The 26,955-nt window shown below is 34.1% G+C and overlaps 1 protein-coding gene across 2 annotated transcripts in view; it reads left to right on the top strand.

The window, feature by feature from the left end:
• Window positions 1-26,955, top strand: part of LUZP2 (leucine zipper protein 2) — a 577,754-nt gene that overhangs the window by 270,076 nt on the left and 280,723 nt on the right. For both annotated transcript variants that reach the window (XM_015114623.3, XM_015114622.3), the window contains exon 5: window positions 7,065-7,127. In XM_015114623.3, coding sequence (XP_014970109.2) covers window positions 7,065-7,127 — 63 coding nt within the window. The remainder of the gene's footprint in view (window positions 1-7,064; window positions 7,128-26,955) is intronic.

The following is a 26,955-nucleotide window of genomic DNA, read 5'->3' as shown; positions in this document are numbered from 1 at the left end:
TACCAATTGCCAATCAGCAAAATTTTAAATTCACCTGTGACCAGAAAGCCACATCTTCTCCCACCTTTGAGATATCTTACATTTTCAGGCCGAACCAATGTGTATCTCACATGTATTGATTGATTCCATATGTCTTCCTAAAATGTGTAAAAGCAAGCTGTAACCCAACCACCTCAGGCATATGCTCTTAGGATCTCCTGAGACTGCGTCAAGAACCATTGTCCTCACAGTTGTCTCCAAATAAATCTTTTCAAATATTTTACGAACTTTGGCTTTTGTCGTCAACAGTTTGCATTTCCCTATGCATCCGTATCTAAATTCCACTGGTAGCTTTTACCTTGAGTAACCAAATGCAGCATAACTGCAATTATATACCATGGGGGACCATGTGGCCACCCAGGAATCAAAGGTTCTTCACCCCCTGCTCTTTTATTCTTTCTCTTCCCGAACTGTATGTTTCCCTGAGCCTAAGCAGTGCTAGCAGATCTCATTCCCCTGACACCAATTGTTGTAGGAAATATTGTCAAACTGTGTTTTTCTTCTGCTCCCATACCACAACAATGAACACAGACCAAATGTGTGGGGATTTGTTCCACTAAAAGTAGCAGAGACCAGCTGAGTCTCTTTCAATTTAATTCTGACACTACCTAGCTGGAGATAGTGTCAGATCCCACAGGTTGAAGGCTCAGTCACTAAGATTGCCTCTGCTGCTGAGACACCAGTCTCAAGTCGGGGCCTATAGAGCTTCCGACCCACCGGCTTCAAGTTGAGGTTCCATAACCACCTCTTTGGTTTTGATGAGTTTTCTGAAGTGGTTTACAGAACTTGAGGAAACATCTACATTTACTAGTTTATTATAGAAGTAATGAAAAAGTATACAAAGAGATGGGTAAGGCAAGGTATAGAGGAAGGGGCATGGGGCTTCCATGCCATCCCTGGGTATGCGACCCTCCAGGAACATCTGCATGCTCAGCTCAGGAGGGCCTGAGAACAAGTGTTTGTGTGTATATCATGAAGCTCTGTAATTGACAGTTTTAAACTATTAGTATATAGTGAGAAATCTCCAACAAACTGCCTATATTTTTTACCACACCCAGAAGATTTACAGAAATGATATACAAATAAAATATGTATTGAAACATAAATGAAGTTCTATAAATTCAAAAATATTAATAGCATGTTATTAAACTCTATTTTAATAAAAGTAAAAATAATTTTTATAAGCAGTCAAATAATTTATTGTTTAAAAATATGTTCTAATAACCATTGGATTAATGAGAAATGATCAAACACTGTCATACTTGGCACTTAATAATAATGAAAATCGTACATGTTAAAGTAATATTTAGTGGGTAATTATTAGCTTTAAATGCATTTTTCAGGTAAATGAAAGATAGATGATATTAATTCAAGAAGTTGGTTAAAAAGCAAAAAGTCGATCTCAATGTACTAAGGAAGGAAAATTATAAAGACCAGACAACAAACAATAAACTATGAAAGAAACAAAAATCCCCTAAATCCTTAGCTCTTTGAAAAGATTATGCAAAGAGAAAAGATTATGATAAAAATTGAATAAAAATAAAAGACTCAAGTGTTAAAACGTAAAATAAAAAAGAGAAAAAGGCCATATTGACAATTTAAAGTATTATCAGCAACTGTCCACTAATTAATTTTAAATTCTTAACAGAAGTCCTAAGTTAGATTAATATGAAATTCCAAAATTTCTGCAATAGGAAATACAATACTTGAACAGACCAATGCATTTGGAATTTTATTATACTAAAAGACATCTATTACCCCAAATTGCAAAGAAGGATTTTAATGATGACGTTTATCTAATTTTCAATGACCAATTAATTCCTAATAAATGCAAGTATTTTCTGGAAAATAAATAACTCTCATCTCATTATGTGAGCATATGCATTTATTATTGAAAATCAATTCATAACAATATGACTAAATAAACTTATAGGCGTATTTCATTAATGAATGTAGATGTAAAAATTCTGAATAAACAAATCGAAGAGTATATTAACAAAATATGCAGCATGATCAATGAATGCAAACATGTCTTATCTCTTCAGGAAAATGTGTTCTATGTTTTGAATTGAAAGAGTGATACGTTCTAAGTCAGAAACTATAAAGAGATGACAGAATCTTTAACTAATGTGGGAATGACGTGTGTGTGTGTGTATATGCATATGTGTGTGTACATGTGTTTGTGTGTATATCATGAATATTTTATTTTATAATGTGCATCTGGTTGATATTGGAATGTAGGGAAAGATTAATATCACTAGGGTCAACACTTACAAATTTTGGTAAACATTCAGATAAAATCCTTTGTAATTTTTCTCCCTATTTGAAGAGTATAGGTTAAATAAGGATTAAATTAACACATATTTATAGCCTTTTTATTGTATAAATCATCCACTAATTATTTTCACTGAAAAGAAGACTATGGTTGTAAATGAAGTTTGGATAAATAAGGGAGATTAAGATCTCAAATTAGGGCAAATTTTGGATTTGATTAGAGAAATATTGTTGTGCTATTTTAGATTTAAAAGCAGATAATCTTATGTATTGTCTTTGACTAAACATCAAATTACTAAGGCTTTTTTTCCATCAAAATAAGAGATTGTTTATTTATGCACATATGTTGCAAATACCCACAACATTTGGTAAGTCTATAGTAAAATGCTAAGAAACATTGATTTATTTATCATTTTTTCATTGATTCAAAAAAGATGATCTTTCTCACTGAATTTGTAAAAATATGAAAAAAGATATATATCTGAAAAATTAAATTAAAAAACAGTATATCTTTCTTGATCTAATTCTGTTTAAAAATACTCTTTATGGAAATACAAACATTTATGTTTACACCTAAGCAAATAATGAAATGGCAAATATTTCAAACCTGTGACCCTAATGGAAAACCCTAACAGGCAGCAATGAAGAATGAACTCTCAGGTGTGACCAGGCTAATTAAAGATTTTAATGATTATTGAATGCATTTACCTACACTTGTTAATTTTTATGGCTTAACTTGTCCTGAGACATCATTAGTCTAATGCAAGAATTTTAGCTTCAAGCTTTGAATCTCATTAAAAATAAAGAGTTGCTATGTTCTTTCAATCGTATTCACAGTAAATAGAATGCATTTTCTGTTTCTGAGAATTATTTCGTAACTATCAGTAAGAATGCTTATTGTTTCAGGGGTATGAAAAATCTGTTGGAATTCTAAACCCATGACCTAAAATGCTAATACATTTTAAATGTTCAGAATATATTTTATGTCTTGAATATTGAAGTATTGCATTCTCAAGTTTGTCTGTCCTTGTTTAACATTTAATAATTGTAGTCTTGACATGGTAATGTATTTTCATTATACTTTAATTAAAGTTAATTGTTAAGTATGAACAACATGTGCAGTACCCATATATGGGGATTTGGGGGAAATAATGGTATCAGTGAAAGAACAGGTTATTAATATAAGTAATATGGCTTTAAGTAGTTCGTGACATAACTAAAGACAAATGTGTACAAAGCAAAATTTTCTGGGGCTAATAAAATGCTTGTGTAGAAAAGAATGTAAAAGCTGTTTTGTGGGGGATACATTGTTACTCTGCATAGGTGTTTAATTTTGAATGGGGTTAAGTTCTACTTGGTGTAAATCAAGAAGTATCTGAGACAGATCTCAATCAATTTCAAAGCTTATTTCACCAAGGTTAAGGACATGCCCGTGACACAGCCTCAGGAGGGCCTGAGAACATGTGCCCATGGTGGTCGGGCTACAGCTTGATTTTTTATGTTTTAGGGAGACATAAGACATCAGTGAATACATGTAAGATGTACATTGGCTTGGTCCAGAAAGGTAGGACAACTTGAAGTGGTGGGGAGCCAGTAGGGTGGTGGGATGTCCAACTTCCAGGTCATAGTTGATTTCAAAGATTTTCTGATTGGCAAATGGCAAAGATTTTCTGATTGGCAATTGGTTATCTAAGATTTAGAATCAATAGTAGGGAGTGTCTGGGTTAAGATAAGTAGTTGTGTTATGGAGACCGAGGTTTTTATTATGCAGATAAAGCCTCCAGGTTTCAGAGCAAATAGATTATCTTTAAGTCTCTGTTTTAACGTTATATTACCATAATGGCCTGAACTTGTGTTTCAGGTTAACTTTGGAATGTTGTTGGTGAGTGGAGGAGTCCATTCAATTGATTATGAGGACTTAGAATTTTACTTTTAGGTTCCAGTGGTGATAGCTTGGTTTTTCTATCAACTTCAACTATCTACCTAATGAACAATGAGGACTAGTGTTTTGGGGTTACTGTCAGTAGGTTCAAAATTCAAGCTTACTTTGAAAGTTAATATGGCTAAAACACTGGACATGCTAATTCTCAAGTTTCTCTTTCTGTACTATGTGTTCTTTTGCCATAAAAATTGTTTGGTTTGGGTTTTCAGTAACAACTGAGGAAATGGTAATGCCTGGAAGCTTTCACAGGCCTGAAAGAAGAAAGTGTTAACAGGTGTTGTAAAACTTCTGATGGACTTTATGGAAAGTCAAGCCCAGGAGTCAGATGTGATGAGGCTGTTGTTAGGTGGTACTGGAACTATTGCAGCTCTTGAAGATGTCAAAAAGAGGAATCTATGGATTTTCGTTCTGTAGTCCTCTAGGTAAATGACTCAGCTGGCTTCCCATTGACTTTTTCTATTTCTGTAACAACTGACTTCCTCTGCATATTATTTATGCAACACTTAACACAACCTTAATAGTACCTTATGACATCCTTAATCGATCTCAGCTGAGAACTAGCCAGTTTTCTCTGGAGGTTCCCAGTTCAAATCTCCCAAGGAAGATCCAACAGCCCAGATTTTATTTTAGAGTCAGAATTATTTAGTTATACTTATTCTTTACCCTGGACTTTCCATATCCCGTGTATTAATCTGTTCTTGCGTTGTTATAAAGAAATACCTGAGACTGGGTAATTTGTAGGGAAAAAGGGTTTAATTGGCTCACGGTTCCACAGGCTGTACAGGAAGCTTGGCTGGGGAGGCCTCAGGGCGCTTTTACTCATGGCAGAAGGCAAAGCTGGAGTAGGCATCTTCACATGGGCAGAACAGGAGGAAGAGAGAGAAGGGAGAGAGATGCTACATAATTTTAAACAATCATATCTCACAATAATTCTATTACAAAAACAGCACTAGGATGACGCTAAACCATTAGAAACCAGCCCCATGATCCAATCACCTGCCACCAGGCCCTACCTCCAGCATTAAGGATTACAGTTCAGCATGAGATGAGGGTGGGAACACAGACCCAAGACATATCATCCAGTAACTGGGAAATGATGATAATGGGAAGAATCATTCAAAGGATGATTGCTAATGCCAGAGCTGTATCCAGGCTGTGGGCCACTCACCATTAGGCTCTAGGCTGCAGACACCTATATACAGCTCTATGAAAGAAAAATCTATCTCATTTAAACCACTGTATTTAGGGATATGTCAGTTATAGTGCCTTATTCTTCACCTTGATTAATTTAGTAATTGTTTAGCTTCAACTGTGGTTACTAACTACAATAAATTAACTGGTATTACATAAAATAAAGATGAATAAATCTCATAAAGTTGATCTTCTCATAATTTAGGCAAACTTTAACATAAAGTGATAGTATTTATTTTTCATGAGAGCATACACAATAAATAAAATGTATCAAAATATGCATGAGACAAATATGTAAGTTCAGTATAGTGATTACCTAGGGGGTGGGGGGGAAGAAAGGACTAGAAGTTAGCTGAAGCTTTAATAATAAATAATGATAAATAAAAATACATTATTTATAAAAGGGTCTGAAGAAAATTGGACAAAACATTAATATCTGGTTAATGTTTAGGGTTAGCCCATAGGCATTTTACGTATTACTTCTTGTTCTTTTCTTCATGTTTGAAATGTTTCAGAACTAAATATTTTTTAAAGTGTGTATATGATAAAAATTAACCTTACTCCTAAATTTGATTTCCAACCCAAAGACTCAGTCTATCTTTAGAGACAACCTGGATCATGAGTCTCTTTTGTCATTTCAAGAAACTTCTAAGAATATATTGTTCAATGTATGAAGCTATTGAGCATTAGAAATATGACTAATCCAAACTGAGATGTTCTGTAAGTGTAAAAAACACACATTGAAATCTAAAGGCATATAACACAAAAAGAATGTAAATTATATCATGAATAATGCATTTCCAAATAATATTTTCAATATATTGAATTAAGAGTATTAGAAAAATTAAATTTACCTTGTATCATTACTTTATTAAAAACCTTGACTAAAAGAAAATTGAAAATGTGATAAATGTTTCATTCACTATCACAGTTATCTTCTTATTATAGGGTACCCTCAGTGACTATAAAGTCTCAGTGACTAGTATACTCTCAGGGATTATAAAGACTATAAATTCTATAAAAGTTACTTACTTTTATAGTAAGTAAAACTTACTATACTACCTTTTTTTACAAAGTACTTGGGGCAGGTAATGCTATTTTTAGGAAATACAGTTGGAATAAGTGGCATAAGGTGATAGATCCTGACAATATCTTGTTTAGAAGGAAACATCATGGTGTCTTCGGTAACCTATTTTTAATGTCCCATAGTTCTGAGATAAGGGATATTATTATGCAATTGCTCTCAAACTTGGCCACAGGTCATAATTACCTGGAGTGTTTTAGAAATAGAGATTCCTAGGTTCAACTCTAGAATCTATTTTTTCTTTTTTTAAAGAACCACATTTTTAAAAGGAAATGAAGTTTATCCAGGTAAGAGAATCACAGTCATAAAGTGTAGGGTTTCTCAATTAAATAGTTTGTTAAATGAAAAAAGAATATTTTAATATAATCACTGAATATATGTATAAATTTAGTAATGAAGGTCCTGATTAAGGAACAGTGTAATTCTTTGTTCTTTTTCAATATTTGTTAATAAATAATGCATTGTTTTTCAAAATAATGAAAGCCATGGTAATGAGTTTGGAATGTTTCTACATAATAGTCTATTCATTTTCAGATTAATTTTTTAAAGACTGAAGTTGAAAGAAAGAGCAAAATGATCCGAGACCTCCAGAATGAGGTAAGATTTATTACATCTTAGATACATTTTATATAAATCAAATAATATACATAAATGCACATATAAATTTGCCACTAGTTAGGAGTATTAAACACATGCACATATAATTTTCAGTTATAAACTGATGTAGAGAAATTGTAAGGTTAAGAATTCCAAAAAGTAGATAATCCTTACATTTATATATATTCAATAATTTCATTAGTCCAAACTTCTCTAGTTCATTTTTCTTTCTAATTATATTTTGCTTAGGATGATATTAAAAATCAATTTTCATTGAATAAATTTACTTGTTTAATAAATGACATTACAGGAACTAAAGAAGAAAGCTAGCTAGAAATTGGCTGCATGTTAGAAAGGGCCAATCTAGAATGAAAAATGTGTTTAAGGATAATCTCAAAGTAATGCAAATTTAAACATAAACAAGTTGTAATTATTTTCATGATAGCCTTTAAAATGTAAGAATCCTATTAAATACTGCGTACATTTTTCTTGTTTGATTCTTTATCTTGTTATACAGCTACTTTAATTTTTTATAATTTCTCCATTACCTATTTCCACCTTTTCATTTCCTTTTTATTAAATGCAATTAATTAAGACCATTGAGGCATGACTAATTCATAAGTCTTCCTTGATCAATCTCACTAATTATGGTTTATTTTGAATCCTGATTATGATGTAAAATATCAACAGACTAGAGTTATCAGACTACTGGGTGTAATGGATAATATTTGTTTGTTGGGGTCATTTAGGGCTCAGTGAAAAAGCCAGATTGCTCAAATCAAAAAATGTTCACCTACCATTTAAAACAAGGAAAACATTTTGGACAAGATTAAAGTCAGTTTTAAAATAGGATAGGGAGTACATTTATATATGCACACGCACACCACACACACACACACACACAATCAGCATTGTGAACCCAGTTGTATGTATAAGAGACTTTCAACTTTATTTTTATCTTTATATAAGTATCATCAGTTCACTTTTAATATTAGATAACTTCTTAAAATCTAGAATTCAGCTAAGGAGAAAGTTGTTTCAAAAAACCACTAAGCTGGGCACAGAGGCTCATAACTATAATCCCAGCACTTAGGGAGGCTGAGGTGGGAGGATCGCTTGGGCCCAGGAATTCAAGACCTGTCTGGACAACGTGGGAAGATCTCATCTCTTAAAAAAAAAAAAAAAAAAAATTAGCTGGGAGTGGTGGCTCAACTGTAGTCTCAGCTTTTAACAAGGCTAAGGCAAGAGGATTGCTTGAGCCTGAGAGGTCAAGGTTGCAGTGAGCAGTGATCATGTCACTGCATTTCAGCCTGGGTGACAGAGCAATACCCTGTCTCTATTAAAAATAAATTAAAAAAAATAAAAATTAAAACAACAGCAAAAACCTACTAAGCAGGCTCATGCCTGTAATCCCAGTGCTTTGGGAGACCAAGGTGGAAGGGTTGCTTAAGGCCAAGAGTTCCAAGTCAGCCTAAGCAACATAGTGAGATTCCATCTCTACCAAATAAATAAATAAATGCAAAATTATGAATTATTTATAACAAATAACAAAATACTTTGTCTTTGGAAGTTATTTTCATAGTGAAATTGTACTTTGGTAACTGCGCAGACTAGAATAATTCAGAAAGAAATACAACCCTACAGAAGTAAGATCTGCTAAATATAAGTTTTATAATTAAATTTGCTACTATTCACTTTTATACTATTGAGAACTTATGAAATGAAAGTTGATAACCAAAAAAGCTTTTGCCTTTTACAAACCCTAATGGTGAATATATATTAGCAATTCAATGTTTTCAATTTTACTCCTTTATATTAATTTATTTAATTTTTAACAAATAATCAGTATGTATGTAGAGCAGTATGTATGTAGAGATTAAGGCAGATTTATTTAACGAAATAACTGGCGTATGCACTGTACAGTGAAGTTATATGGGCACTATTTGGAAGATTTTTAGTTCAAGCATAAGAAAAAAACAGGTAAATTGATTAAACAAAATACAGTGGTGAAGGAGATAAAACAAATACAAATAAATTTCTGGAAGAAGTTTGAAATCCTCTAAGTGGTAACTTTTGAGTGAGGGAATTAGGGAAGTATCAAAAGATGAAGGCTAAGTCCCTTCTATGCCTATTTTGTTGAAGGTTTTTATCATAAAAGGATGCTGGATTTTATGAAATGCTTTTTCTGCATCTATTGAGATAACCCTATGGGTTTTGTTTCTAATTCTGCTTAGGTGGTCTGCCACATTTATTGACCACATATATTAAGAAATGAGATAGACAGCAGTGCAAAAATTTTTGCATTTTTCTGTAGAGAAGAGATTTCTCTATGTTTCCCAGGTGGGTCTTGCATTCTTGGGTTCAAGAGATCCACTCACTTCAGCCTCCTAAAATGTTGGGATTACAGGTGTAAATCACCATACCTTGCCAATCAGAGTATTTCAAGCACTTTTATTTCATCTATCTCCAGCTACCTATATCTTCTCATGGGCGCCACTTTTAACCTCTGAATTGTACTGTTGTGACTTACAAAAGCTCTATTGTGATTGATGTGGTCTCTAAGTTTCAGTTTTTGGCCCTCTGCTTTTCTCTTTATATTCTTTTTTTATGAAACGTTCAAGTCAAATCTATTCTGCAACAGTGTGTATTTCCTTGCATCAAATGATCATATTAACAATTAACAAGGGGTGAAATAATGTTAGCAAAGCTTTAAAAATCATTTTGCTTTTCTTTCCAATATGTTGGGTTTTGAAGCAGTCAGGCAAAGGACTTTTCAAATTTTAAAGAAATCGTTATCAATACAAGGACATAAGAAAAAGATTGAAAACTTACGAAAGGGCTTCCTTTTAGTGGTTGTAGTGATAGGTATTGTGTTAAAACTCTTACGCTTTTTGCTAGGTAAGATATGAATACAGAAGTTTCTGTTAAGACTTTTCCTTTGCATTGAAACAAGAGATTTATGAAAAATCTGCATCAAATATTAATTTTGATTATAGTGTGCTTTATTAGAAGTCAATTCCCTCCAGGATCTGCATCCCAAAAGAAGAACACTAAATCCTGAATATAAAGCTGCAAAGAATCAAATGACTATGATGTTTGAGATAAATGCAAAAAAAATTGTATTTACACTTTTATTAGTTTCGTTATTGTTTTTCTTAGTCTCTCTCTGTCACCCAGGCTAGAGTGCAGTGGCGTGATCTCAGCTTACTGCAACCTCCACCTCGTGGGTTCAAGTGATACCCCCGGCTCAGCCTCCTGAGTAGCTGGGACTACAGGCATGTGCCACCAAACCCAGCTAATTTTTTTATTTTTAGTACAGATGGGCTATCACTGTGTTGGCCAGGTTGGTCTGTAACTCCTGATCTCAGCTGTGATCCATCCACATCAGCCTCCCAAAGTGCTGAAATTACAGGTGTGAATCACTATACCCAGCTTGTTGGTTTTTTTTGCTCTGGTAACAATGTTACAAGTAAGTGGTCTTCCCCAATCCCATTTTCCCTCCAAAACTTATATTTTTAGTGTGTAATTTGTAGAATGTAAGATTTCCTATATGCAAAATTGGACTTATAATTGATATATCACCAGTTTTTCAGTAACTTTCTGATCTAAATCTCTAGTTCTAATCTCTCTTGTGTAATCTTTCTGTTTAAAAGGTTAACTGAGATATAGTACTATTTTCAAAGAGTTTATTTGAGCAAACAACAGTGCGTAAATTGGGCTGTTCTGAACTAGAAGTGGCTCAGGAGCTTCACTAAGGAAATATAGTGGAAGGTTTTTATGTGACTAAAATCGAAGGGAAGCAAAGAAAATATTTGTTTAGTTACAGTTAGACAGTTGCTGTATTTGGTCTATCCCATTGGAAAATCTCTAGTTATAAAATTACAAATTTGTTTCTTCTGTGTGGTTAAGCTCAAGATCTGTTTTTCTTTAATACAGGCATTTATTTACAGTGGCCCACATTAAGTTTTTCACACATTTGCAAATCAAACAACTTTAGGTCACTTACAAAGCCCAACTGGCTTTGTCTGCTCAAGGATTCTTCAGGGCTCATCTCCATTTTAATTTACTTTAAAACATGCTTGTGCTTTCAATGTTTATTTTGCATTTTGTGTTTGAATACGGTTTGGTCGCAAAAAAAAATATACAATTTTGCACCATAAAATAAATCACAACAAGGAAACAAATGAAAAATTCAACCTCCCTTCTCTAACTTCCATACATATGGCAGCTGCCTCATCATGTAGTCAATCTCGCACGCTTCAAAGTTCAGAATTTATTCTGACTTTCACTTTCAAAAAAGCCTTTCTACATTATCATTTCGTTTTTTTTTTTTTTTAATTTTATTTATTTTACCCCTAAGATAAAATCAATTTGTCTGTAATGGTCTGAGATATAAGACAGGCTCAAGAATGAGTAGCATAATATGTAAGTCTAGGAAATATTAAGCAAATCAGGCCCTGGTACAAGCATTTTTAATTGTCGAATTTTTTTTTTTCTTTTTTTGAGACAGGGTCTCACTCTGTCACCCAGGCTGGAGTGCAGTGGTGCCATCTCAGCTCACTGCAACCTCTGCCTCCTGGGTTCAAACGATTCTCCTGCCTCCCAAGTAGCTGGGACTACAGGCATTATATTTTTAGTGGAGATGGGGTTTTGTCATGTTAGCCAGGCTGGTCTTAATTCCTGACAAGGTGATCCACCCGCTTTGGCCTCCTAAAGTGCTGGGATTACAGGCATGAGCCACTGCGCCCTGCCATAATTTTTAAATAAAGGTGCTAGTTGGATAATGTTCAGGGCTTTTTAAAGAATTATATAGCTGGAAATACTTGATGGACGCTAGTATTTAAACAGTCTATGCTCAAGGGGTTAATATTTAAAATATGTAAGAAACTCAAGCAATTAAGTAGCAAATGAATAATCTGATAAAATGGGCAAAATATCTGCATAGACATTTATCAGAAGAAGATTTACAAATGCTCAACAGATAAATAAGAAAATACCCTCAACATCACTAATCATCAGGAAAATGCCAGTTAAAGCTGTGATAAAATACCAACTTACCTCAGTTAAAATGGCTAATATCAAAAAGAGAAGTAAGGAAAGCTGGCAAGGATGTGGAGAAAGAACTGTTAGACACTAGTGATGGGACTTCAGTTAGTACAGCCATTATGAATAACAATATGAAAATTTCTCAAAAAATTAAAAATAGAACTACCATATGATCCAATAACGTAACTACTTGGTATATATCCAAAGGAAACGAAATCGATATGTTGAAGAGACGTCTACGCACTCATGTTTATTGCAGCACTATCACAATAGCTAAAACATGGAATCAATGTGTTTATAGATGAATGGATAAAAATGTGGTATATAAAACAATGAAATACTATTCAGCTATTTAAAATAGTGAAATCCTGTCATTTGTGCAAACATGGATGAACCTAGAGGACATTGTGTTAGAGGAAATTAGCCAAGCACAGAAGGACAAATACTGTATGATGTCACTCATATGAGGAATCTACAAAAGTTGATCTCAAAGAAGTAGAGAGAATAGTGGTTATCAGAAGCTGGAGAAAGTAGGGAGTAGAAGGAGATGGAAAAAAGATTGGTCAACAGGTACAAAGTTAAAGTTAGGTGGGAGAATTAAGTTCTGTGTCTTATTGCACAGTAGGATCACTGTAGTCACCAACAGTGTGTTATGTATTTCAAAATAGTTAGAAAAGAGGATTTTGAATGTTCTCACCACAGGGAAATAACAAGTGTTTGAGGTGGTAGATATGTTAATTACCCTGACTTGATAATTACACAGTCTATGCATGTATTGAACATCACATTGCACCTGATAAATATGTACAATTATGTGTCAATTAAAAACCTAATAAAACAAAAAACTTTAAAAAATTTGAACTTGTTTTTGATAAAATAATGAAAAACACATTCTGTCTTGATTTAGTGAGTAGATAGACATGGAAGAGAAGGGAAAGATAGAAAAGATGGGGCAGATGTATTTTCCTTACTTTCTTCTATGGTATTCTGTGGTTTTTTCTTTTCTTTTTTTTTTGGATTATAATTGATTTCCTGAGACTCATTCGATAGCTCAAGGTAAGGATGAAATAGAGAATCACACTAAATTCTCTCTCTCTCTCTCTCTCTCTTTTTTTTTTTTTTTTTTTTTTTTTGAGACAGAGTCTTGCTGTTTCACCCAGGCTGGAGTGCAGTGGCACGATCTTGGCTCACTGTAATCTCTGCTTCCTGGGTTCAGGCGATTCTCCTGTCTTAGCCTCCTGAGTTTCTGAGACTATAGACGTGCACCACCACTCCTGCCTACTTTTTTTGTATTTTCAGTAGAGATAGGGTTTTGCCATATTGGCCAGGCTGGTCTCGAACTCCTGACCTCAAGTGATCTGCCTGCTTCAGGCTCCCTAAGTTCTGGGATTACAGGTGTGAGCCATCGCACCTGGACACTAAATTCTCAAAGTTCAGAATTTATTCTTTCACTTCCAAAATACCCTTTCTGTACTATCATTTGCAATGTTCTTGAATTGTAATTATTTTTCTTCTAGGATAAAATCAGTTTGTCTGTAATGGTCTGAGATATAAAAGAGGCTCAGGAATGGGTAGGATAATATAAGTCTAGGAATTATTAGACAAATCAGGCACTGGAACAAATATCTTTAGTTTAAATTGGATCAGTAATCATAAAAGTGGGTTTGATTCTGCTCAGTGGTGGAAATCAGAAATTAATCCAGCTACTCTATGTTGGTGGCATCCTTTTCCTTTTATTATTTCATGTCTCTATTTTCCGCTCTTTCAGTCTCTCAGTTATCTTGCTCATCTGTTTGTTATATGGACCGTATAGTTTACCGAATTCTGGCTTATTAATACGTCTTCTTCAGCTCCTGTTATCAACTGTTTTAATGTCCTTTTATATTTTGTTTTAATGTCATTGCTATAAATGCCTGGGAGAAAAATCTTGTATAATTCAAGTCACTGGCCAATTTCTGGATTCTCAAATAGTTCCAAATAGCCATTGACACATATCCAGGAATATGATTAATAAAAAAATTGTTTTTGGGGGCAGTGAAGCAGTTATTATTCTTGGTTATGACAAAATTTGTTCTTTAGAGAAAGGAATGTATTAATTCCTATAGATACCTTACGAAATTGTTGGAAGAGCTAAAAATACAGCTTCTAGGTTGTACTTTAGAAACAACTCAACAAACACACCACTGATTTGGCTGTCTTGAAAAAGTGCTGCCTCTGCCTGAATCAGGAAGATGCCAGCCTGACTGCTGCCCTGCCACTGCAGGCTCCAGCAACACACCACCCTGGACCTTCTGCAACAGAGGATGGATAACATTTAGTCTATTTTCTCAAGTAACAGATTTCTCTATCCACGTATTGCAGGGATCATGTCTGAATAATGAAGCCTGAGTCATATCTGCCCTAGAGCCTCAATGAATTTTCAGATTTTGTTTATTTTTATTTGTCTGCTTTACTTTTTCACAGGAAATATAGATTTGATACTATAGAAAGCTTTCACATTGTAGAAAGAAGGCCTCATAAATTAGTAACCTGTGTATTAAAGGTAACTTTTCTTAATAAAGAGTTACAGTCCATGATAACCAGCTTTAGTATATAGTAGGTCGTCATTGAAGGCTATTGAATCAGTGAGAAACAAGTTCTGAGTACCAATGATGGAGTACTCAATACTGTGTGAATGTATGTTATAGTATCTTATGTATGTACATGACATCTTATCTATTCTTGTGATTTTTAACTTTGCGTTTGTATTATTTTCTTAACATGATTCAAATTCCTTGAAGTTAGAAACCTACTTTCCATACATCATAATTCATATTTTTCACAAAAACAACACAGGGCCAGGACTTTGCATATATTGGGAATGTATTAAGACCACATTCAAGTCTGTTCTTACTAGTACTAATGAATTACATGAATTAAAAAATAATAAAAAAAAGACAATAGCTCCAAAATAGGAGCTAAAAGCTTAAATACTGGTAAGATGTGGCTGTGTCCCTACCCAAATCTCACCTTAAATTGTAATAATCTCCATGTGTCAAGGGTGTGGGACAGGTGGAGATGATTGAATCATGAGGGCAGTTTTCCCCACTTTGTTCTCCTGGTAGTGAATAAGTCTCATGAGATCTGATGGTTTTATAAATGAGACTTCCCCTGCACAAGCTCTTCTTGCCTGACCTGACACCATGTAAGACATGACTGTGCTCCTCATTCACCTTCCGTCATGATTGTCGGAACTTCCCAGCCATGTGGAGCTGTGAGGCAAGTAAACCTCTTGCCTTTATAAATTACCCAGTCTCAGTTATGTCTTTATTAGCAGCACGAGAAGAGGAGAATACAATTCCTAATTAGCAACTGTCCCTCATAGGGATGCTTAAAGATCCCACAATATATAAAGATTGATATCTAAGAATCACCTACCATCCTGAAATGATACAGAAAAATGGTATATGTGTGGTATTTTTCAAGGAAGAGGGTCTAGATTCTCAGAAGGAGTCCTTGATTAAACCAAAAACACAATAAAGGTCAATAATCAATGATCTAAAGTTAATAAAACTCTAAATTTTAAGAAGAAAACTCACTTTGGTTCAATTCTTGTGGTTGTAAATCTTTCTTAAATAAATTATTCTACCTTCTTGCCTCAGTAAACACACTGAAGTGAAGATGATGGGATATTTCATAACATGATAGAGTGGTTCAGGGTCACCATTCTGAAAATGAATTCTTATGCCTGTCAGCAGATGAATAGGTGTAAGAGTTTGAGTCAAATATTTACTGAGTACAGGACCCAAGAGGTTTTTAAGTCATTTAATTATAACTTTTTTTTTCACTTTATTCCTGGTGATTTGCCTCTTAAGCAATGATTTCTGTGAAATGTTGGTCAACTGATTGTTCTGGTTAATTTCATATCCAGCACGTGAAGCTTCCTATGAACTATCCATATAAGGTACTAAGGTTACTGTTAAAAACTATAAAAAAAGTATGTGTCTTAAAACAACAGGAATTTCCTGTCTCTCAATTCTGGAGGCTACAAGTCTCAATCTACAGTGTCAACAGTGCCTCTTCTTGGCTTCTAGCATCTCCTGGCAATCCATGACGCCCTTTGGCTTGTAGTGGTATCACTCCAATCTCTGCTTTAGTATTCATATGACCTTCTTATTCATGTGTCTTTGTGTGTCTTCTCTTCTTATAACGACATCAGTTATTAGATTTTGAACACACTCTAATCCAGTATGACCTTGTTTTAACATAATTTCATGTGCAAAGACCTGATTTCCAAATAAGTTCATATTCTGAAGTTCTAGGTAGACATGAATTTTGGGGTGATACTATTAAACCACTCCACCATCTGTGGCATTTTGTATATTCCTCACAAAGAGCGTAGTTTTATGTATTTTTGGTTTTTTGGTTTTTTTTTGAAAGGCAAGCAGAAAGCATTTTATTAGGTATAAATGTATCTATGGAAGTATCCTAAAATTGCTTATTTAAATGCATATTGTAATATTTATCTGTATATTTATTTCTGGAATATATTACTTAATTCCCAATATTGTCCCAACATTGTGCTAGATTCCAGAGGCATACAAGTATTATTAAAATCAAATTAAGTAAAACAATCTCTAACTATGAGAAATGTAAAGATTTAATGTCATACATTTAATATTGTTACTGAGAAGTACAGAAATCCTTGGTTCTTGTCTAACTTGGAAGAAAGAATTCAGCCAAGAGATGAATAGCAAACTTTAAGTAGCAAAGTTTATTGGAGGAAGATAAAGTATACTCCTAGAGAGGTGTAGAAAATAGCTCCAGGCTGGTCTAGTTGGAAAAATAGTCATAACAGTGTTTACTTACAGGTAGTACACTGTGAAGGATGAGGCAGTGTGGGCTGCTCAAAAGAATGAGCCATCAGCAGCCAGAGTTGGAAGACTTACTTTATTATGAGAATATTATATAATTATTCACGAAGGGGTGTGAATTATTCGTGGTTTAGGAGGTCCCTCAGGGTGCACACGTTCTGTGGTTGTACACGCTAGTACACGTCTCATGTCTCAGCAGCATTTAAAATCTCCACCTAGAAGTAAGTTCTTTAGTATTATAATCAGCAAAAGGCTACTCTCTGGTGAGTTTTGGAGGAGTGCACATGCTTGTCACGAAGGAAAATCTCTAGCATGGTTATCTCCCACTAGGGCCTGTTAAGCCCCCTTCAGTGCCTGAGGACCCTAACCACAAGGCCACATGTAGCCAATGTAGCTGTAGCCATTGTCCTTCTTTCTGTCAGTGGGAAGCATCTGTGATGGTTAATACTGAGTGTCAACTTGATTGGATTGAAGGATACAAAGTATTGATCCTGGGTATGTCTGTGAGGATGTTGCCAAAGGAGATTAACATTTGAGCCAGTGGACTGGGAGAGGTAGACCCACCCTTAATCTGGGTGGGCACAATCGAATCAGCTGCCAGCATGGCCAGAATATAAGCAGGCAGAAAAATGTGAAAAGAGAGACTGGACTAGCCTCTCAACCTATATCTTTCTCTCGTGCTGGATGCTTCTTGCCCTCAAACATTAGACTTCAAATTATTTGGTTTTGGAGCTCAGACTCTGCCCCTCAGCCTATAGATGGCCTATTGTGGGGCCCTGTGATTGTGTGAGTTAATGAGTTAATACTTAGTAAATTCTCTCTCTCTCTCTCTCTCTCTCTCTCTCTCTCTCTATATATATATATATATATATATACACACATAAAAAGAATATATATAGAAAAAATATATATGAAGAACATATATATAGAGAAAATATATATGAAGAATATATATAGAGAAATATATATGAAGAATATATATAGAAAAAATATATATGTCTCAGTAGCATTTAAAATCTCCACCTAGAAGTATGTTCTTTACTACTATAATCAGCAAAAGGCTACTCTCCAGTGAGTTTTGGAGGAGTGCACAGGGGGATCTTTTCCCAGGGGGATCCCTTGCCTGCTCATTTCTGGCTATCTACCTACTCTAGCAATATTACATAACTGGTGAGATATTTGCCATATAATATAAAATACAATAATAATTACTAAAATTGCACAAAACAACTACAACGAAAATCATTGAAATGAGAGTTTTATAATATAACATGGAAATGGGGAAGATGATGACAATAACCTAGAAACGTGTAATGGCTACTGAAGGCTTCATCTAAGGGATAGCTTTTGAAAAGTATAAAATAATTTGAATTTATGACTATTTGCTCACTACAAAGAAAGTAAACATGAAAATGTTGATACCTCACAAGTCGCCTTGTAGGTGAAGAAATTGTTAGTTGTTTATTAATGTGCATAAAGTAGTTCATTTTGATAGTGCATTGTAGTGGAATCCAATTTCAGGCCATCTTACTTGAAAAGAAAATATCTGCAGTTCCCAAATCAATGCTGTAAGTATCTGTTATAAAAGGACATTGGGACAGCCAATCCAATTGTTACAGCCAAAGCATAATATAAAGAAACATAAATCTGAAAAGTTATCTTAGCTGATACATCAGCCAACTTTCTCCTTCTCAAAGATGTTGTAGACTTTTAGTATTCCAGCGGTAAGGCAGGATGGCTGTCTTATGGAAGTTTGCAGCCTACTTTAAATTTCATTTTATTTACTGCTTTTATTAATTAATTTCACTCAGTAATTTCCTACAGCAGAATGTTAGCTAGGATAACTACATTGCATTCAGTCTTAGACGTGACTTGGTTGAAACCATGCTACTTATACCCCTGGTTGCATCTGGGTCGCTTTTTCTGCTCTCTGATGGAGAGATAGCTAGTGTTCCCTGAACAGGCTTCAAGTAAAGGGGAAAGTTTAGCTCTTTACTCTTGTGTCTTTTGTAAACATTATTTTATGTACCTCAAAATGTGGTTGATTTAGTACATGAGAAAACTATGCACGTTAGACATTTAGTACATATTAAGCTGTCAACAAATGGAAGCTATCATCATCCTCCATTATTGTTATTGGGTTCTGAGGTAAAATTAGTTCATCAATAAGCAGTGTTACATACAGATAAATGTTTGCTTAGCAGTGGTTCTAAAAATCAAACAACCAGTCAAAAGCTTCTTAAGTTCTAAAAATCAATCAACAACTTTATAACTTAGAACTATAAGTTAAACTTATTAATAAAAATACCAAGATAAGACAGGACTCTATTTCTCACTTTTAGACAGTCTCATTTCGTCTCTCGAAGTATTTCTTTCCACATGTCAGACAAGAAGACTAACAACTGCACAATTCATATTTTACTTAGAAACAATAGCCTATGGAGAAAACCTTTTCAAATTGGACTAGCAGAAAAATCCCAGAGAAGATACTGAATTGATCACATTCCTGAGTCAACCACCATGGTCAGGGAAATGGGCCGTTTAATTGCTAAACCTGAGTCACATTTCTGCTCTTATGTTGGATGAAACTTACCCTACTGAAAACACAGATTTCCCACAGGAAAGAAGAGTTCATTATAGAAGAGTACCTGGACTGATAACTAAATATATCCAGAAAACTATCAAATATTTTTACTACTCCCTGCCATTCTCAATCCTTTTCTTAATATCCTTCAGATCATAGAATGCAGTAATAATGTAATTGTTTCTGGTCCCAAGTGATATGTGATGTATTCACATTGCCATATATTTGTTAGTAATGTACCCTTGGCTATAATTCTACCATTGTTCTAAACATATTGAGGATCTTCATTCTTCATCTTTTATATTTACTTACTACATTCAGATACTCCATAAAATGGCACTAAAGAAGCTCTAGTCATATGATGGTAGGTAAATGATCATCTCCATTTCTGTACCTGGAAGGAAATGGAAGAATGGCTTTCTTTTCAGTCCTCAGAGATTCATCATTTCATTGCATGTACTTGACACCCCCCTTTGTGCTTCTTGTATCCAGCATTATGACTGGAACTTCTATGCCTATACAGCCTTCATTCCCAACAGGACATGGGTTCCATCCCCTTGGTGACACTGTAAGTAGTCTTTACTTAAGCATAGGGATTGGATTTGGGAAGTGTAAGGAGCTACAACTTGTTAAAGGTGTGAAAAAGGTAAATTCTTGGGGGGCTCCATTTAAACAAGTTGGAAAAATAGAAAGAATACTGCTTTCATGACAGACAGAGAAGAAACAAATTCAGACAATATACTTAAGACTTACTATTAAAAACTATAAAAATAAAATACACATATATTATCCTAGTGGATTCCTAATGAAAATCTAATGTATCAAAATTGGTAACTGTTTCAATGACGAAATAGTAAACATATTTATATTAATCCTAAGTATAAAAGTTATACTTTTGTTTAACTTCTATATAAAATTTATACATTTTTTTACAACTTATAGTCTTATTCTAAAAGCCATGTGTAATAGAAAAATTGAACACTTCATTTTACTTTATTTTCTTTACAGCAGTTACTAATCCTTGATATTATAGTATATAACTAATTGATATACTTGTTCATTTTCATTCTTCTCTTCTGTTTGGTTTTTAATTATTTTGTGTATGGTAATGAGCATATAACATGAAATCTCTCCCATTAGTGTATTTAAAGTACATAATACACTATACAAACATTATTTTCTTAAAGTTACAAGAACAAAGGCTTTATCTTTTTCTAATATTATATCTTCTCCACATTTTCTGTAACATAGTAGACACCTGATAACTATTTGTTGAGTGAATGATAAATATTCATTGAATATGTTATATTTCTATCAGTATCATATAATGGACCACTATCCATAACTCATAGAAATGAGAGTTCTCAAAATGGTGAGAAGTTTTTCTTAAATCAAATGTATAATAAGCTGGGTACAGTGGCTTTTGTCTGGAATCCCAGCACTTTTGGAGGCTGAGGTGACAGGAATGCTTGAGTCCAAGAATTTGAGACTACCTGGGCAACATAGTGAGACTTTGTCTCTGCAAAAAATAAAAAAAAAAACATAAAAGATAAAAAAATCAGCTGGGCATCGTGATGCATGCCTGTAGTCCTAGCTATTTAGAGGCTGAAGTGAAGGGGTCTCTTGAGCCTAAGAGTATGAGACCACAATGAGTTGTGGTCACACCACTGCATTCCAGCCTGGGCAACAGAGCAAGATCCTTTCTCAAAAATAAATAAATAAACAAATAAATAAAATGTATAATAACCTTAAAAATATAGAAATTAGAAAATCTCATATTGATTAGAACCAGCTAAAACATGAATTCTTAGATTTTTACAGAAGGGGCTGAAAGGCAAGATATTTTACTCCTGGTTACTGTGACATGCTGCACTGAGAGAAAGGATAAAAGCATGTAAGAAACAAAAAATAAAAGAAGAAAGAAAGTAAATGAAGGAACATAAAAAGAAAGAAAGGAAGGAAAGATGAGAAAAGAAACTTGGCTTGGATTGAGAATGAAGAGCAGATTTCTTTCTAGCATTTAAGACTTATTTACTGTGTCATCAGGGAAAAGTCACAACTTTGGTGAATATCACTGGTAAAATAAGAGGTTTGTATAAAATGATCCCCATGATTTTTTAAATTTCACCTTCACAATTCCACAAGTATAAATAGCACATCAACTGATACCATCAGTAATACCTGAGTACCAAACTCAATGTAAATTCCAACTGAATGGTCATTAGTATTTCAAACAAGTGACTCTCAAATGTGTTTGGATTTGCCCAGAGATTTTCTGAGCATTTCAGAAATATGTGTGTATATATGTGTGTGTATTTTTAAATGTCAAAGTATGCTATTCTCTAGTACATGCCATAGAAAAATACACCATGAAGAGTTAACCAAGATTATTTGAAGAAATTTTCACCATTACACCTATATTTATGATGGTAAAATGTTAACTTTGAAAGAAGTTGATTTTTTAAAAGTAAAACATTATTTTCTGGGTTATTTCTAGCAAGTGTGCACATTTACAAAGTGTTGGAAGTATTCTTGAAACAATCACTTAAGCAGTTATCAACTATTTTCTCCCTCAGACATAAGAAAATGCCAGTGCTTAGAAGACAAAAAGCAAATGTCATGGGTAGTAAGAAAGTTGACATAGTTTGCAAAAAATCTGTGTATCTGTACCAGTTTTTCATCACATGGGTCACACTTAACATTTGAGATACTTAAATGTTATCATTGAAATAGAAACATCAATACTGACCATCACAGTTGTGAGGGTAAAAAGAGATAATAATTACAAGAATAACTATCGTTGTGCCCCTCCTTGTTCTTTCATAATAAATGTAAAGTGTTAATTAATGGCCGGTCAAGGCTAAACATTACTCATGGCATATTCTTTAATCAGCTCTTCCATGGAAAATACATGTAGTAGGCTGAAAAGTAGCCCAGAGAAATCATATCCTCATTCCTGAAATGACCATGCAACCTTATAAGGCAAAAATGTATTTGTATATGTGATACAGTTAAGGATCTTGAGGTGATGAGATTATCCTGGGTAATTTCTGTAGACCCTAAATGTAATCACAAGTGTCTTTATAAGAGAAAGGCAGAGAGAGATTTGACACACACATAGGAGAGGAACTGATATGAAGACAGGGCGATAGAAATTTGAAGATGCTGACTTTGATAATGGGAGGGATGTGGATGTGGGTGTAAATCCAAGGTATTACACTAGCCGTGGGAAAATGGAAGAGGCAAGGGATATATACTCCCCCAGGACATCTGGAGGGAGCTCAACACTGCTTGCTCCTGATTCTGGGCTGGTTACTTCTGACGTTTGGCTTTCAAAATTATTAAATAATACATTTTTGTTGTTCTGCAACACTCAATTTGTGGTAATTTAATTAGGAAACTAACACAGATGGGGAAGAAATAGGCCAGGTATTCAGGTTATCATTAGCATTAATTACTTAAGTGTGTTTTATGATGGTGGATTCCATTTCCAGGCATTAATTCTGAAACTGAACTGAAACTCTGACAAGCATTCCCTTTTGACCATTGGATAGAATTTATAGATGATTGCAAAGCACCCAAGTGTTTTATCTTCAACTGTTACTTATCACACTACTTCTGAGTCCTGAGCACCATGTTACGCAGGGAGGAAATAAGATCAATAAGATCTTCCATGCCTTGTTTTCAACCTTTGCTTTGTGTGGAAAAGACCTCTTAAACATGTAATAAACATATGGTAGTTGTACAATGTATACAAGGAGCCAAGCATCATATTCATTTACTTCACACAAAAACTATTGAGCAGGAAATTTGCTAGCACTGGAATATATTAACAACAACGTACCAATCATGATGTAGGTGATAATGATGGTTGATGATGATGATGATCGTAATAACAACAGCTAACACTTTACCAGTATTTACTCTGTGATACCAGACAGGGCCAGGCTCCATATTACCATATTACCAAAAGTTTTACATGCATTATGTCACTCAATTTGAACAACTGTTTTGTTTATCTGTTCATTTTTAATGGAATTCCTACAGGTGCACAGAATTTAATCAGTCATTATCTATGGTTCTGTGGTTTATATCACATCTTCATCATATAATATTGGTTTTGCACAGTCTTTAATCTTTTAAAAAGTTATTTTTAAGAACACTAGTAAAGGCAGCAACTTAAATGTGAGCTAGTTAGACCTTGCCAAAAATCCCTTTTCAGCATCCTCATTCACAAGTTTTATGTGAAGAAATAGATGGAAAGAGAAATAAAAGTCATACAGTCAATCATACAGTTGGAGTGTGATGCCAGACTGTCTAACACAAGAGCTAATATTCTCTCCTTTTAACCAAATCTTGTAAAGTGGATTCAAGTTACCATGTTCAATCTTTATCACTTTGCATTAAGCCTAATTGAAGATTTAAACTTTCTACCTCTTTTTTTAAAATTTTATTATACTTTAAGTTCTAGGGTACATGTGCAGAAAGTGCAAGTTTGTTACATAGGTATACATGTGCCATGGTGGTTTACTTTCTACCTCTTTCAAATGTATTTTCAACCATCAACTGAGACATTTCACCTTTTGTCCCCTTTTTCTTCCCCCTCTCTCCTATAAATAATCTATTCGTGTTGATATCATTAAAATAGATTGACAATATGATCTATGATAATATAATCATAGGTTTGGTTTAACCTCAGAGATATTTCTTACTGCACTATTTACCATTATTGAAATATGTTGACTCTGCACTAGTTGGCCCCTCAAAACAGTATTAGGTCCTTTCCTACCTTATATCTGAAAGCTGCAGAAGGCAACACTAGATGGCGTAATTTTCTCCATCAGTTATGAAGACCTGTGTTTCATGATATTTTACAGCCACGGGTAAGAGAAACTTTCATTTCCATTGCCATTTTCCATTTTCTTTAAAAAAATAGACCTCATAACACATCATAGTGATATTAGAAATCTAAAACTGATATTAAGAAATTGCAAATGAGCTGCAATTTTATAGAAAGGAGGTTTTATTAATATACATTAAAGAACACTTCTGCCTCTAGAAACCACATGATTTATATTTAGCATTTCACATTGACTTATAATATCTTCCTTACCCAATACATTAAAAAAAAAAAAGATGTCTGCCCCCATGATTTTGAAACTTTAATATGTATGAGAAGCACCTGGAGTTCTTACAAAAAATGAATATTCTGATTAAGAATGGGGCCTGAGAGTCTAACAAGTTCCCAAGTGATGCCAACAAAACCAATGCATATGCCACAGTTTGGATAACAAGACTCTTAAGTAAGTGCTTGTCAAATGTTGCTGAATGGGCAGGTGCTGACTGGCTACTAACAATCATTCAGAGAGCATCTTTAATATGTAGATTTCTAATAGCTGTTTAGAGATTCAGAATCAGGTGTGACTTGAGGTTGGCAATCTGCATTCCTTAAATTTAGGTAAAAGAGATTTGATTGTACAACTGAGGAGTTAACAGAAGAGTCTGGCAATCTGTTGACTGAGTAACTTTAAAGTGCTGGTGAAGGAATTTTTCAAGAGTAACCTTTGTAGCATTAGAAGTATGGTCAGAGGGCAGCTGTGAAGATATAGCACAGTCTATATTGGGCCTCATGCACATTTATTAGACAAGGAAGAGCAGGACTACTGATTAAATGGTGTGCTCAAACTCTGTACTATGAGCAAGAGATAATTTCCCAAATACTAAATTTGGGGGTGCTGCCAGGACTCAATGATGGATTGCAAAGCAACCAATGGTCCTGGTATACTATAACAGAGATTTAATTTTATAACCACAGAAAATAGAGCATCTGAAAAAAAAAATCAGATTTGGTAAGCACTGCTCTGAAACACATAAGCTCCTGGTCCCCTACTATACAACTGTCTTGCTTTAATATTTTCTCACTTTCTCCTCTTCCTCTTCCTCCTCCTTTCCCTATTTTTCCTTTTCTGTCATCACCATCACTATCATTGAGGAACACAATGCCTACCAAATAGTAGGTACTCAGCAAGTACTTGTTGACTAATTGCTAGCTTGATATATTTTTACAATAAAAATAGCTCATCAAAAAGGGAATGAAAGCTCTGCCTCTGCCATTCTTGTCCTAAAATGTTACCTGTGTAATTTCACTTCTTAATGACGAGTCTTTTATATATATATAATTTCAGTTATCTTTGCACAATTCAGTAAATCAGTCAGAACACATTCTGAAATGAAATGGAAGGAAGAGATAAAGAAAACGAAATCTTAGGGGCTCTCCAATTTGCTTACTTGCAAAGAGCCAGACGAGACTAGAGAATGAATGAGACACTCATATTTTCCTCTGTTTTTCAGGTGCTTTTTATTATACCTACTGTTCCCCAACCCTCATGACTATAGACTTTGAAGTAAATGTGACATCAACCACATAAATAACTCTCTTTTCATCTTTGTAACTATCACAAGCACATGTCCACTGTCTAAGTTCACTATTCTTGTCAGAGCTGCAAGAAAATAAACTTCTCTTTGTATTCTTTGTAAAGCATTTTGTGAAGTTGGATGTTACAGCTCTCATATTTCCATGCATTTCTTCTTTTCTAGATATGATTATGCCTTTGCTGAGAGAGTAGAAAACTGCGACTAGGGGCTTTCAATATAAATATTCTTTTTTTTTTTTTTCCTAACCAAGACAACACAATTTTATAAATTTGCTCACAACTCAAGCTTACCTGGTAAATGTATTTGCTAATTGTAATTTAAAAATTAAACCTATTTTTATTTTTAAGAGATAAAAGGTTTTTCTTAACCTCAGTTATCAATTTGTTTCTTCCAAGTAAGGTTCTAAAATTTTCCAAATTGGAGGAACATGAATTTAAATCAAAACGATTACTCTGGTATGCATTTTAAATTCTTTTACCACTAATAATTGGGTACTTGGCTACTGAAAGATAACTTGTTTAGAACAAATTTGATTTCATAAACTGTGTATCTCAAACTAATGCTTCTAGATAATCTCAGAGACTCATATATTTCATACATCTTTGAGGTTTAAGGTCACAAATATAATGTATTGTACTTTTAATGTATGTATGCCATTTACATATTGTCTGCCACTCACTGTCTTCCCTGGTCTCCAGTTGAGTTTAAAATATGTTAGCTTGATAGAAACAGCCATATGTTGACTACTTCCAGTCTTCCTTTTGGTAATATAACATGAGTTTTGGCTTGAGATTTATATCTACCTAGCTAGAGACTGTATTTACTAGCCTCCTAGTATATTTTGCAATTGGTCAGGGCTACATGATTATATTCTTGCAAATAGGTGTGGGCAAAACTCTGAGTAAGTGTC

The sequence above is a fragment of the Macaca mulatta genome, chromosome 14 (genome assembly GCF_049350105.2).
Source record: "Macaca mulatta isolate MMU2019108-1 chromosome 14, T2T-MMU8v2.0, whole genome shotgun sequence".
NCBI lineage: Eukaryota > Metazoa > Chordata > Mammalia > Primates > Cercopithecidae > Macaca > Macaca mulatta.
The sequence above is the reverse complement of the archived record's forward strand: the minus strand, read 5'-3'. Positions and strand labels throughout refer to the sequence as shown.